The following is a 15064-nucleotide window of genomic DNA, read 5'->3' as shown; positions in this document are numbered from 1 at the left end:
GGTTACGGGGATAGGGTGGAAGTGAGGGCTTAAGTGGGTCGGTGCAGACTCGATGGGCCGAATGGCCTCCTTCTGCACTGTACGTTCTATGTTCTAGGTCACTGTCCGTGTGGAGTTTACACATTGTCCCTGAGTTTGAGGTTTCACTCCCACAACCCAAAGATGTGCAGGTTAGGTGGGTTGGCCACGCTAAATTGCCCCTTAAAATAATTGGGTGCTCTAAATTTAAGAAAAAAAAGATAGAAAAAAATACATAAATGCAACCAAATTACCGCGGATGATGGGATCTGAAACCAAAAGAGAAAATGCTGGAAAATCTCAGCAGGAAACAAAATAAATGCTGAGTGAAAGCTTTGACCTGAACACAATAACTGGGTTCATTGCTGGAGAGATAACGTTGAATGAGTACAGTATCAAGTTCAATGGATCTGTCAAAACTTATTCGACATAATAGCTTATTCCGTTGTTCAAAATCCCTTTGTTCTGGATGTTAAAATGAGCATCTGCAGGGAACTTTGACAAAGGGTCACCTGGACTCGAAACGTTAGCTCTTTTCTCTCCCTACAGATGCTGCCAGACCTGCTGAGATTTTCCAGCAGATTCTTTTTGGTAAAAAATTACATCCTAGGCAGTTCAGAGAAGGTTTATTTGATGGAGTCCTGGGGTTGGGTTATTTTATGGGAAGGTTGGGCCCATGTCCATTTGGAGATGGATCTTACTGAACATATAAAGATCCTGAGGGGACTTGACCGAGAGGTGCGTCGCCTTCTGGGAGACACAGTTTAGAAATAAGGGATCTCGCATTTAATGGAGACGAGAATCTATTCTCCCAATGGATCATTAGTCTGCGGAGTCTCTTTTCCAGAGAGGAGTGGATGGTGGGCCACTGGAACGTTTCTACGTCAGAGGCAGATGGGATTTTTGACTAAGTCAAAGGGTACTGAGGGAGGTGGAATGTTGAGGCCACAATCTATTCGGCCATCAACTTATTGAATGGTGGAGCAGGCTCGATGGGTTGATTTGCCTCTTCCTGCTTCACATTTGTGATGTTTGTACCGCTTAAATAAGAGAGTGGCTCAAGTGTCCGGTTTGCAATCGAGTGTCATAACTCAGTGATCAAACAGACTAACGATCAATGAAAAGATCATGAGGGCTGTAAGAATTCAGTGTTATAGAAACACTCGTAATCATCAAACCCAAAACTGGGACATCCCCAAACACGTAGAATCACCACAGTGCAGAATGAGGCCATTCGGCCCATGGGTTTGCACCGACCCTCCAACAGAGCACCCCACCTCGGCCCACTCCCCCCCCCCCCCCCCCCCCCCCACCCCCCACCTCTCCCCACTCCCCCCCCCCCCCACCTCGGCCCACTCCCCCCCCCCCCCCCCCTCGGCCCACTCCCCCCCCCCCCACCTCCCACCTCGGCCCACTCCCCCCCCCCCCCCCACCTCGGCCCACTCCCCCCCCCCCCCCCCCCCCCCCTCCCCCCCCACTCTCCCCCCCCCCCCCCCCACCTCGGCCCACTCCCCCCCCCCCCCCCCACCTCCCACCTCGCCCACCCCCCCCCCCCCCCTCGCCCCTCCCCCCCCCCCCCCCCACCTCGGCCCACTCCCCCCCCCCCCACCCCCACCCCACTCCCCCCCCCCCCCCCCCCTCCCCCCCCCCCCCCCCCCCCCCTCGCCCACTCCCCCCCCACCCCCCCTCGGCCCACTCCCCCCCCCCCCACCTCGGCCCATTCCCCCCCCCCCACCTCGCCCACTCCCCCCCCCACCTCGGCCCACTCCCCCCCCCCCCCCACCTCGGCCCACTCCCCCCACCTCGGCCCCCCCCCCCCCCCACCTCGGCCCACACGCCCCCCCCCCCCAACTCGGCCCACTCCCCCCCCACCTATGCCCACTCCCCCCCACCTCGGCCCACTCCCCCCCACCTCGGCCCACTCCCCCCCCCCGCCCCCACTCCCCCCCACCTCGGCCCACTCCCCCCCACCTCGCCCACTCCCCCCCACCTCGGCCCACTCCCCCCCCACCTCGCCCCTCCCCCCCACCTCGTCGGCCCTCCCCCCCCCTCGGCCCACTCCCCCCCACCTCGGCCCACTCCCCCCCACCTCGGCCCACTCCCCCCCACCTCGGCCCACTCCCCCCACCTCGGCCCACTCCCCCACCGTGGCCCAGTAACCCTGCACATTGATCTCGGCCAATCCACACGAACTGCACATCTTCGGACTGTGGGAAGAAACCGGACTCCCACGCAGACACGGAGAAAGGTGCAAACTCCACACCCAAGGCCGGATCCTTGCCGCTGTGGGCGGCAGTGCGAGCCTCTGTGCCGCCCCAGTAAAATGGAACAAGCCAGGCGGGGGTGGGTGAATCCTCAGGGATGCATAAACGGAGCCCCTCGCACACAGGAAGTGGCTATTCTGTCAGAACCCAGTGATGCAGGCATTTCTGTACTTCTCATTGTGACCGACTGCGGGTGTTGGCAAAGGCCACGATTTTAAAGACGCAAAAGCACCGATACATGACACAACTGACCACCTGTCTCAGTCCAGTAAGAGCAGTCAGAGGAGAGGACTGTCGGCCCACACTCCCTCTGAACCACAGTGATGTCAGTCTGTCCCCACACAGACGTTCGTTACGTCCCCACGTAAACAGAACCAAACCAGTAATGACGGCACGCCACAAGACTCACCGACGTGGATAGGAGCCGGGAAGAGCCCGTAGTCATGTTCCCCAGGAATGTACTCCAGCTTCTCCTTCTTCACCAGAATCAGACGACTCTTTGGACTAAGGAGAAAAAACACGACCGGTTAACATGAGGAACAAAAAGGAAGTTTTCATCAGGCAACAATCGCAACATTACAACCACAGCAACCGCATCCTTCTTGACAGTCAACCTCGCTGTGTACACTAGTATTCGGTACAGCTTTCTGAATGCAGTGTGTCCACTGGTGTGCATCGCCACACGCTCCAATAACACAAGGGACTGGATTATTGATGCTACTTGACCACCAGCGTATTCAGAGGCTCCTTTAACCCCCGTGGTCTCACCAACATACTCCCGCTAATGTAAGAGGGAATCGGTTTGAAATCTAGTTCCTTATCTATTCCATTGCCATCCCTATTATAAAACACACAAATCAATTTCCTGGTAATCTTTTCCCAATAATCAGCAACGACAAGATGCAACGGAGCACAGCTCCAGGCCCCAGGTTTACATTTTATTCATCAGCTCCTCTGCACCACACGGGATCTACTGCACACAGAGCCAAAAGGTTACAAATCTTTGGGGAACACATATTCCCAGTCATGCACGCACTGTCCTCATTAAACACTCCCAGGACAGGGACAGCGCGGGGTTAGATACAGAGTAAAGCTTCCTCTACACTGTCCCCATCAAACACTCCCAGGACAGGTACAGCACGGGTTAGATACAGAGTTAAGCTCCCTCAACACTTTCCCCATCAAACACTCCCAGGACAGGTACAGCACGGGTTAGATACAGAGTAAAGCTCCTCTACACTGTCCTCATCAAACACTCCCAGGACAGGTGCAGCACGGGTTAGATACAGAGTAAAGCTCCCTCTACACTGTCCCCATCAACACTCCCAGGACAGGTGCAGCACGGGGTTAGATACAGAGTAAAGCTTCCTCTACACTGTCCCCATCAAACACTCCCAGGACAGGGACAGCACGGGGTTAGATACAGAGTAAAGCTCCCTCTACACTGTCCCATCAAACACTCCCAGGACAGGTACAGCACGGGGTTAGATACAGAGTAAAGCTCCCTCTACACTGTCCCCATCAAACACTCCCAGGACAGGTACAGCACGGGGTTAGATACAGAGTAAAGCTCCCTCTACACTGTCCCCATCAAACACTCCCAGGACAGGTACAGCACGGTTTAGATACAGAGTAAAGCTCCCTCTACACTGTCCCCATCAAACACTCCCAGGACAGGTACAGCATGGGTTAGATACAGAGTAAAGCTCCCTCTACACTGTCCCCATCAAACACTCCCAGGACAGCAGTGGGCAGCACGGTAGCATTGTGGATAGCGCAACTGCTTCAAAGCTCCAGGGTCTCTGGTTCGATTCCGACTTGGGTCACTGTCTGTGCGGAGTCTGCACAACCTCCCTGTGTGTACGTGGGTTTCCTCCGGTGCTCCGGTTTCCTCCCACAGTCAAAAGATGTGCAAATTAGGTGGATTGGCCGTGATAAATTGCCCTTAGTGTCCAAAAATTGCCCTTAGTGTTGGGTGGGGTTACTGGGTTATGGGGATGGGTGGAGGTGTTGACCTTGGGTAGCTGCTCTTTCCAAGAGCCGGTGCAGACTCGATGGGCAGAATGGCCTCCTTCTGCACTGTAAATTCTATGACAGGTACAGCACGGGTTAGATACAGAGTAAAGCTCCCTCTACACTGTCCCCATCAAACACTCCCAGGACAGGTACAGCACGGGGTTAGATACAGAGTAAAGCTCCCTCTACACTGTCCCCATCAAACACTCCCAGGACAGGGACAGCACGGGTTAGATACAGAGTAAAGCTCCCTCTACACTGTCCCCATCAAACACTCCCAGGACAGGTACAGCACGGGGTTAGATACAGAGTAAAGCTCCCTCTACATTCCCCATCAAACATCCCAGGACAGTTACAGCACGGGGTTAGATACAGAGTAAGCTCCCTCACACTTTCCCCATCAAACACTCCCAGGACAGGTACAGCACGGGGTTAGATACAGAGCAAAGCTCCCTCTACACTGTCCCCATCAAACACTCCCAGGACAGGTACAGCGGGGTTAGATACAGAGTAAAGCTCCCTCTACACTGTCCCATCAAACACTCCCAGGACAGGTACAGCACGGGGTTAGATACAGAGTAAAGCTCCCTCTACACTGTCCCCATCAAACACTCCCAGGACAGGTACAGCACGGGGTTAGATACAGAGTAAAGCTCCCTCTACACTATCCCCATCAAACACTCCCAGGACAGGTACAGCACGGGTTAGATACAGAGTAAAGCTCCCTCTACACTGTCCCCATCATACGCTCCCAGGACAGGTACACACGGGTTAGATACAGAGTAAAGCTCCCTCTACACTGTCCCCATCAAACACTCCCAGGACAGGTACAGTGTGTTTTTGAAAATCCTGGTTTGCTAGGCAGCCAGGTTTTGTGGCCACAAAAGGTGCAATTAAAGAATCATAAAAGTTGGGCGAATGGGGGTTTTGTTTTTTGAAAGAGGGCCTCCCGGGGAGTAGATAATTAGAGACAGCGTGTCTTTTTTGGTGTAAGGTGATGTAGTTAATGGGAGGAGCCAGAGGTTGAAGGTGGTGAGTGTTTCAGTATTGAAGTAGGTTTGGACTGGGATGTGAACAGATAAGAAGCTCTCACTCCATTGAGGTTACACCTGTCTGTGGACAGAATAGCAGTTTCTGGAGATAGTTATTTACGGACTTGCCTTGTGGGCAGATCAGCAGGTCATTTCAAGGCAGTGAGTTGAAGATTTGTCTGTGAACAGGAAAAATTTAACGGCTGGCAGTTTAAAGAGTAAATTGAGACAGCCAAACATCTGCAGGCTGGATCCTGAAGGATATCGCTTTGTCAAAGTGGTTTATCCAAGACACCTCTTTACACCAAGTACCCTGGGTCCGCTAACTGCATTTACAAGTGGGTTCTGACCAGAGATGGGTGTTGGGTTGAGTGGAGATAAAGTTAGCAGTTAAGAGTTATTGTTTAATTGTATTGATAAGCATTAACTGGTAATTGAAACCTTAGTTAGTAATACTGTGTTAGTAATAAAGTTTGTTTCAATCTACCATACCCCTACGGGCAGCATGGTAGCACAGTGGTGAGCACAGTTGCTTCCCAGCTCCAGGGTCCCAGGTTCGATTCCTGGCTTGGGTCACTGTCTGTGCGGAGTCAGCACGTCCTCCCCGTGTCTGCGTGGGTTTCCTCCCACAGTCCAAAGATGTGCAGTTTAGGTGGATTGGCCATGCTAAATTGCCCTAAGTGACTATAAAAGTGGGGTGGGTTACTGGAATAGGGTGGAGATGAGAGTTGGGTAGGGTGCTCTGTCCAAGGGCCGGTGCAGCCTCGATTGCCGAATGGCCTCCTTCTGCACTGTAAATTCTATGATAACCCATGATAATCTGTGCGTGGAGTCACTCCTGAAGTGATTTATCCTTTCCTCACAATCTTACAAATTAAACAAAATATTGGGGTTCTCTCCCGTATCCTAGCAACTGTTGGGTCTGCTCTGGCATCGTAATACTGGGGGTTTAGACAGTGTAACACATCATTCAATCCAGTCAGTCCATGTGGAATTTGTGCTCCACTCAAGCCTCCCCACATTTTTCTCATTTAAATCTACCATCATAACCATCTATTCCCTCCTCCCTCATGAATTGTCCAGCGCCCCCTCAAATGCATCGATATTATTTGTCTCTGTGGAAGCGAGTGGAACGTTCTCGCCACTGTCTGGGTGAAGGAGGTTTCTGCCCAGCTCCCGAATGGGTCTCTGATGACTATCTAATATTGACCAGCCTCCAGCTATGGTATTCCGCCCAGAGGGAACATTCTCTCTGTATTCCACTCTATGAAAACGCCTCAGGATTTTAAAGACGGCCATTAGTGTGGTGAATGTATCGCTGTAAATACACAAGGGGTTAATGTAATTACACGTAGACGAGCTAGACACTAGAGGGAGCAACCAGAGACATGACACAGACATTCAACCAATAGGCCAGTAAGATAGGACACGACCGATGGGCATTCACGACACACCACAGAGATGACACTACCACAGGGGGGCCTTACCCATATAAAAGGACACAGCACACATGATCTTCCTCTTTCCAGTGGAGACTCTGAGTGAGTACACATGGTTGATTTGAAACACATCACACCCACCACGTGGATTGTAGCAGACTGGTTAGATAGTCTGAGTAGCTATGGCAGAATTAACAGGAGAGTCGATCCAAGTAGAATTGTTAACAGTTTAATAAATGTGTTAAAGCTATCTCCAAGTCTGAATCTTGCTTTGTCAGAGTGCACATCAAGGAAGCAGCTTATGCCACGTCAAGAGCGTAACAAAGCAATTAGGTAATTCCCTCAGCTTTTATTTTTCAACCAGTCTTAACCATCAGCAGACAGGTCAAATCTTCGAGTGCATAATCGTGGAGGAAGAAAATGCTCTGCCTCTAGCATCCTTCCTTTCTGTCCTTAAACATATAGAGACAAACAATGCAGCCACAATGTGCAATGCTTCAATAAATGATTCCTCCCCTCTCTGTTTTCCCACTGCTGGAGCAATGTTTTACTTCAGTCCATCCAGCCCCTTGTCAGCAGGCTTCAATTCCATGCAATTTGCCAGTGACACATCAACTCACCGATAATAACGTGGCAGTGTGTCCTTTATTCAAAAAAAGAGAGATCAGGTCTAGTGCTGGCCATGCAGAAAATAGCTTCAGCTTGGCTGCCAAATATTCTAATAGTTAGCTCACTTCACATTGCCCGGAACCATCCCAAACTCTAACCAGAGAAGGCCACAAGGTCCACCTGGATGAAGTGCACCCTCAGCCACTGTGGGAGCTTTTCTCTCCCATGCTCCTTAATCAAGGCTAACTATTACTCACACGTGCAACCCAGCGGCAGATGAGCGGCTGGGAGGGCCTCAATGTGAGGAGAGGCTGTGGACTGCAAATGGCTGCAGTGAAAAGACGCCAACAATCTTTAACTGAAAGATTAAAATCCAAGGCCTACACACAAAAAAAAACATTCCCGATGAATTTTCTCAAACGACCCACAAAGCTGCAAAAGGTTGCACAAGAAATCGGGAGGAGCAAGCCCTTCAGTTCCTCAAGCCTACTCTGCCCTTCAACAAGGCCACGGAAAGGGCAGCACGGTGGCACAGTGGGTTAGCACTGCTGCCTCAGGGCGCCGAGGACCCAGGTTCGATCCCGGCTCTGGGTCACTGTCCGTGTGGAGTTTGCACATTCTCCCCGTGTTTGCGTGGGTTTCACCCCACAACCAAAGATGTGATGAGGGGGATAGATAGCGTGGACGTCATAGACTATTTCCTCGGGTGGATGTAGCTTGTTACAAGGGGGCATAACTATAAGGTTCAGGGTGGGAGATATAGGAGGGATGTCCGAGGTAGGTTTCTTTACTCAGAGAGTGGTTAGGGTGTGGAATGGACTGCCTGCTGTGATAGTGGAGTCGGACACTTTAGGAACCTTCAAGTGGATATTGAATAGGCACATGGAGCACACCAGAATAACAGGAGTGGGGTAGCTTGATCTTGGTTTCGGACAAGGCTCGGCACACTATCGAGGGCCGAAGGGCCTGTTCTGGGCTGTACTATGTTCTATGTGCAGGTAGGTGGATCGGCCCCACTAATTACCCCTTAATTGGAAAAAATGAATTAGGTACTCAATTTATTTTTTTAAAAAACAAGGCCACCGATGATCTGATCGCGACCTCAACTCCATTTTGTCTGCGCCCCACCCTACACTTCCTTGTAAATCAAAAACCTGTCAAACGTCGACGTTCTTAACACTCAGCCTATTTAATGACACAGCCTCCACTGCTCGCAGGAGCAGAGAAGGCCAAAGACTACAACCCCTCGAGATAAGATATCCCACCTCATTGCAGCTGTAAAATGGGAGATGCCTGGTGTGTTTTTTTTTTAAATACTGTGCCCATGTTGTGGATTTCCTCCACCAGGGGAAACATCCTCTCAGCATTCACCTCCAGACACGGCCCCTCACAACGTTAGGCGTAAGGTTACCTCTCTTATTCTGACTGCAGTGCGTATCGCCCAACCTGCTCACTGGTTCCCTCGCAAGGCAATCCCTTCATCCAGGGAGCAGCCTCGTGAACCTTCTCTGAACTGCACCCAATGCCAGTATAGCCCTCCGTCAATAAGGGGAGGTCAAAACCACACTCAGTACTCTAGGTGCGCTTCACCAAGAGCTGGCACCGACGTAGCAAAGTTGCTGACTTTACACTCCAATCATTTTTTTTAAATATGATCTTTATTGCACAAGTAGGCTCACATTACACCGCAATGAAGTTACTATGAAAGCCCCCAGTCGCCACTTCAGCGCCTGTTCGGGGTACACGAGGGAGAATTCAGAATGTCCAATCGCCCACAGCACGTCTTTCGGGACTTGTGGGAGGAAACCGGAGCCCCGGAGGAAACCCCCACGCAGACACGGGGGAGAACGTGCGGACATCCGCACAGACAGTGACCCAAGCCGGAATCAAACTCGTCACCCTGGCGTTGTGAAACCATTGTGCTAACCACTGTCTACCGTGCTTGCCCACAATGGCGGTCCTCCCTAGCAATGAGGACAACAGTCCACTTCCTAATTATTTGTTGTGTCTGTATGAATCGGTGACTCTTGCATTCAATCCCCTTGTCCTGCAGCACTGTGCAAGTCTCTGTATTTAAATAATATGCGTTTTTCCTGTCAAAATCAACAGTCGCACGTTTCGCTCACTGGCCACACCTGTGCCCACTTCACCTACCATCCCTGTAACTCTTTGCCCACTCTGTGCCCTCCTTACACATGCTCTCCTATATTATCAGCAAATTCGGTCAAAATCTCTTTGTCCCTATATCTTATAGACTGGAAACAGTGTCCCAGCCCAGGGACCTGCTCCTCGCCTTTGCAAAGGGATGGCCGATGGCCTCCATTGCCCTTAGCGTTGGAATTTGCTGCCTGAAAGGGCGTGGGAATTTAGATGGCGGTTGCGATGCCGAGGCAGACAGGGGATATGGCAGAGTACAGGAAAATGGATTAGAATGGGTAGGTGGTTGTTTTGACCATCGCAGACGGAATGGCCGAAGGGCCTGTTCTGGGCTCTGTAACCTGACCATGGGGTTACAGTTTTGCCAAAGTGAAGATGGCCCATTTATACCTGGACTCTATTTTCTGTTAGTTAGCTCGTTCTGTCTCTCTCTATTGTCATGTGTGAGTACCTTTAAGAGCTGGGTGTTTATCAAAATAGCTGCAGTGATGTCAGATGTGTGGTGGAGCTGGGCTGGCTGTCTTTCACTTTCGTTTTGGGCAGGCAGCTACAGTGTTTGTTTAGTTTTGTTTGAGAGCTGGATTGTTGCAGGCAAAGCAAGCAGCTGGATAAAGATCTGCAACCTAAAGACTGTCTCCAGATCATTTGAGGATTTCAAAGTAGATGCCTGTTTCTGTAGAGAATTTAAACCTGCTGTCTTTCTGTAAAAAAGAGTTAACATATGGATGTTGTTAGGAAAGCTATGAAGGGTTATTATAGAATATGTAATCTGTGGGGAGGATTGGTGTTGATAGTTGTTAAGAATGTTTACTGTGGGTTTATAAAGTGTTAACTGGTTTCATAAATAAACATTGGTTTAATTTAAAAGTGGCTGGAGATTTTTGTTGCATCACACCTGTAGAGTGGGCCGTCTGTTCCCCATAAACACAATCTATTCAAAGTTGTGGGTCAGGTGAACGCCATAATACACTTTGGGGTTCTCTAAACCCTGGCCCACAACACTATGTTGATGTACACACTGGCATGTTGCAGATGCTGCACACAATCGACAAACCAGATGGGAATACCGTTAAAGAAACAACCACTTTGCCAGGAGAGGTCGTCTACTGGTCTGTGTGTGCTTGATCACTTTAAAGCATTCACACCAATCTACCCGACACTCAATGACAATCATTAACTTAGACCAGAAGTGGCATGACATGTGATCTCACACCCTTTCCAAATAAAACACACAGATGCGCTCTGAGCCTTCAGCTCACTCCTCCACCCGCCTACACACAGTTTGTCTATTAACCTGTAGCCATTCCTTTATCAATGTAGACTTCAATCTGGTCACTTGGTGACTCACAAGTCATAGGTTCACCTGTCTTAGGTTTTATTCAGCCTGGTGATGAATGCCCACTCGCTCAGCATTATCTCCCACCCCTCCATCCCAGCCAAACACAGCTGTGTCTATGACCTGGAACCCTCCTGTGTGTGCATCAGGGCAACTAAACATTGCAGCAACTTTCCAAGGATTTTAACAGTGGTACAAGTACAAAGAGCAATTTTTCTAAACTGAGCAAAATTAAGGGGAGAAAAGCCTCTGAATTTGAAGTACTCAACGCTTATAATAGCTTTGACCTCCTGAAACCAGAATGTTTCTTCCGTTGCTGCAACTGAAGCAAGGGTCAGGGCCCATGTGATAGAACAGAAAGCATCGACTGTGCCAAACCTGGAGTATCAGGGCCCATGTGATAGAACAGAAAGCATCGACTGTGCCAAACCTGGAGTATCAGGGCCCATGTGATAGAACAGAAAGCATCGACTGTGCCAAACCTGGAGTATCAGGGCCCATGTGATAGAACAGAAAGCATCGCCTCCACATAACCTGGAGTATCAGGGCCCATGTGATAGAACAGAAAGCATCGACTGTGCCAAACCTGGAGTATCAGGGCCCATGTGATAGAACAGAAAGCATCGACTGTGCCAAACGTGGAGTATCAGGGCCCATGTGATAGAACAGAAAGCATCAACTCCACACAACCTGGAGTATCAGGGCCCATGTGATAGAACAGAAAGCATCGACTGTGCCAAACCTGGAGTATCAGGGCCCATGTGATAGAACAGAAAGCATCGACTGTGCCAAACCTGGAGTATCAGGGCCCATGTGATAGAACAGAAAGCATCGACTCCACACAACCTGAATATCAGGTCAGAAATAAAAACAGTGCAATCAGTTGTCACTAGATGATGCTAAACCAGTAAGTTACATATTCCAGCATTTGTAATGAAAATGAAAGATATCCAGTGCCAGACCCACACCACTAGCACCTCTCCACTTGAACTCCCGAATGGCAGGAACAGGGGAGCTATGACAGCAACAGATGAAAGGCTAATCTAAAGGTGTTACAATTGTCAGCTTGCTTCAGCAGGAAATGCTCTCGCCAGCCAGCCATAAGGCTGCAGGTTCAAACACCACTCCAAAACCGGCAACAGAATCTCTGCTCACTACACGTCGCCACTCAGTAAAGTGCGGCATTGTCACAGAAGCCTTCCCTTCAGATGAAACCAAACTGAGGGATTTGTCTCAATGTTGGAGCCTTCACCTTCCTTGAGCCAGCCCCCACTTTCACCGATGTTTCAGAGACCTTTGGTGTATCCAAAACGGCTGCCGCACTTGCCCAGACACCGGTGACCGGATTACCAAGGGTTTACCATATCTCAGGTTTTGTGGGGTGAGAGGAGATGGTGATACAAATGCAAGCGGCATGGCAGCACAGTGCCGGGGTCCCAGGTTCCATTCCCGGCTGGGTCACTGTCTGTGCGGAGTCTGCACGTCCTCCCCGTGTCTGCGTGGGTTTCCTCCGGGTGCTCCGGTTTCCTCCTACAAGTCCCGAAAGATGTGCTGATTGGTGAATTGGACATTCTGAATTCTCCCTCTCCGAACAGGCGCCGGAATCTGGCAACTAGGGGCTTTTCACAGTAACTTCTCTGCAGTGTTAATGTCAGCCTACTTGTGACAATAATAAAGATTCGTATTATATTCTTTATCATAAAGAAAAGTCAATGCCTTGAAGCAGTGCTGCTCGATAGTGATTTTTCCAATTAAACAAAGTACTCTGAGTCACACAGCCCCGGGGGGGAGAGGGGGGGGGGTCCTTACTTGTATACTGAAGGCATTCTGGGAAGGGCGGTACTTATTGTGGTCACCCTGTGGTTTGCAGCTTTACTGTCAAACATTCTGGAGGATTGTATCTAATAAACACTTGTGGAAATCCCCTGTTGAGAATTAAGAGTGCTGGTGCACAGTGTGACCCACCACAAGTGCTGTCACCCTACCCAGAATAAAAGCAATGGCATCCCCTGGTGGCGAGTCCAACCCCTTCACTGAACAGCACCAACTGATGCCAGCTTCAAACCTGCCGAGCTGCCCATTTAAACTACGCTGGAGTTCCCATTTCAAACGTTGGGGGAATAGAGAGCGGCTGTGGTCATCAACAATTCTGCAGACAAAAATCAGACCAACGGGCCGGGCCTCGATTCCTGCCTCGCTCCACATGTGAGCAGGGTGGCCAGAGACAGGGGGCAGCTGGAAGGTACACCAAGGGCATACATTTTGTCGCTTGAATTTGGTGACAAATTGGTCTTTTATCTTTTCCTTTACTGAAGGAGAACAGCTTTAAAGCAGCAATGATGTGGAGATGCCGGCGTTGGACTGGGGTGGGGACAGTAAGAAGTCTTACGACACCAGGTTAAAAGTCCAACAGGTTTGTTTCAAAGCACTAGCTTTCGGAGCACTGCTCCTTCCTCAGGTGAACGAAGAGGTATGTTCCAGAAACATACATACAGACAAAGTCAAAGATGCCAGACAATGCTTTGAATGCGAGCAAACAAAGCATTGTTTAAAGCAGGATTTGGTGGGGCCCCTTTCATGTTCTCAGTCCCACATTCTGGAAATCCCTGCTGGGCCTTGGTGGGATGGAGGTGACGTACGCTGCATCTCACGCAGACTCCAGTTCAGCCCGGCTGATAACGGGCCATCTTTAACCTGGACGCAGAATGTGCAGTCACAGTCCACACAAGCCCTGAAAAACTCCTCCCAATAGGATTAAGGTGTGGCAACAAAGCCGCCGGCACTTGTTTGGAAGAAGGAGCCAGTGGCAGCAACAGAAAACAATCTGCGACTTTGACTTCAAGTTTGATCTCGCCCCTGGGATGGAGCTAGTGGAAAACGAAGGGAAGCGTAATACGGCCGACATGCAAAATAAACAATCTTCATGCAGCTTAATAGCACAGTCGCTGCTTGCCAGAACAGAATGGTATTTGGTTTCAATTCACAGTTCACCACGAGGAGCTCCTCCAGCAGGCTGGGGAAATCACTGCCTTCCTCAAACGTCAGGGAAACAAGCAGCGAAAAGGCAGCGGGCCCTCTTTAGCTGCGCCTGTTCCCATGTACCCTTGTCACTGGCTGGGTGGAAAGTACAGCTGTCAGGGCCGTGCAGCAGCCTGTCCAACTGCCCAGCTACTGTGTCACTTGGCAAGTCAGTAGGTGGCGAGATCAGCGGCAATCGTTACAATACAAAACGCATCCCCCACCTACTGACACACACACACAAACACACACACACACACACACACACACAGCACACACACACACACACACATACACAGGAAGCACTTTGCACGCCAGCCAGAGACGGACGAAAAAACTCCACAACACAACAATATCCTGCAGCAGGGCCCCCGGCATCTGGGAGTGGTTAACAATATAAAGCAGACTCTTGGTTTAGGTAGAGACATTTTGTAAGAATCGAGTCTCAACGAACGATTTCCTCCTACCCAATATTATCCACAATCTGAAAAAGATCGTTTTTCAGCTCGACTTCCTCACCAACAGCCCGCAATCTGTCAGGGTAGGCAACAACACCTCCTCCATAATTGTCCTCAACACCGGGGCCCCGCACGGCTGTGTGCTCAGTCCTCTACTGCACTCCCTATACACACACGACTGTGTGGCAAGATTTAACACCAACTCAATCGAGAAGTTTGCAGATGATACGACTGTGGTGGGCGCATCTCAAACAACAACGAATCAGACTACAGGAGGGAGATAAATCACTTGGTTGCATGGTGTACCGAAAACAACCTCTCTCTAAATGCTGGAAAGACCAAGGAACTGATCATCGACTTCAGGAAGCGCAGCACGACACACACTCCAGTCTGCATCAACGGCTCCGAAGTGGAGATGGTCGAAAGCTTTAAGTTGCTGGGGGTCACCATCACCAACAGTCTGTCCTGGCCCACTCACATTGATGCAACAGTCAAGAAAGCCCAACAACGTCTCTACTTCCTACGGAAGCAAAAGAGATTTGGCATGTCTGCATCGACTCTCACAAACTTCTACAGATGTGCGATAGAGAGCATCCTATCCGGCTGCATCACAGCTTGGTATGGCAACTGCTCGGCCCAAGATCGCAAGAAACTGCAGAGTGTGGTGAACTCAGCCCAACGCATCACACAAGCTTGCCACCCCCCACATTGATTCTGT

The 15064-nt window shown here is 50.4% G+C and overlaps 1 protein-coding gene across 1 annotated transcript in view; it reads right to left on the bottom strand.

The window, feature by feature from the left end:
- The window catches only part of ash1l (ash1 (absent, small, or homeotic)-like (Drosophila)), a 248737-nt gene that overhangs the window by 99909 nt on the left and 133764 nt on the right, over nt 1-15064 (bottom strand). Inside the window, exon 6 of the mRNA XM_038787101.1 lies at nt 2692-2786. Within this exon, the coding sequence (XP_038643029.1) occupies nt 2692-2786 (95 nt within the window). The remainder of the gene's footprint in view (nt 1-2691; nt 2787-15064) is intronic.

The sequence above is a fragment of the Scyliorhinus canicula genome, chromosome 30, assembly GCF_902713615.1.
Source record: "Scyliorhinus canicula chromosome 30, sScyCan1.1, whole genome shotgun sequence".
Classification (NCBI taxonomy): domain Eukaryota; kingdom Metazoa; phylum Chordata; class Chondrichthyes; order Carcharhiniformes; family Scyliorhinidae; genus Scyliorhinus; species Scyliorhinus canicula.
Note: the sequence above shows the minus strand (reverse complement) of the source record. Positions and strands in the feature narration are given on the sequence as shown.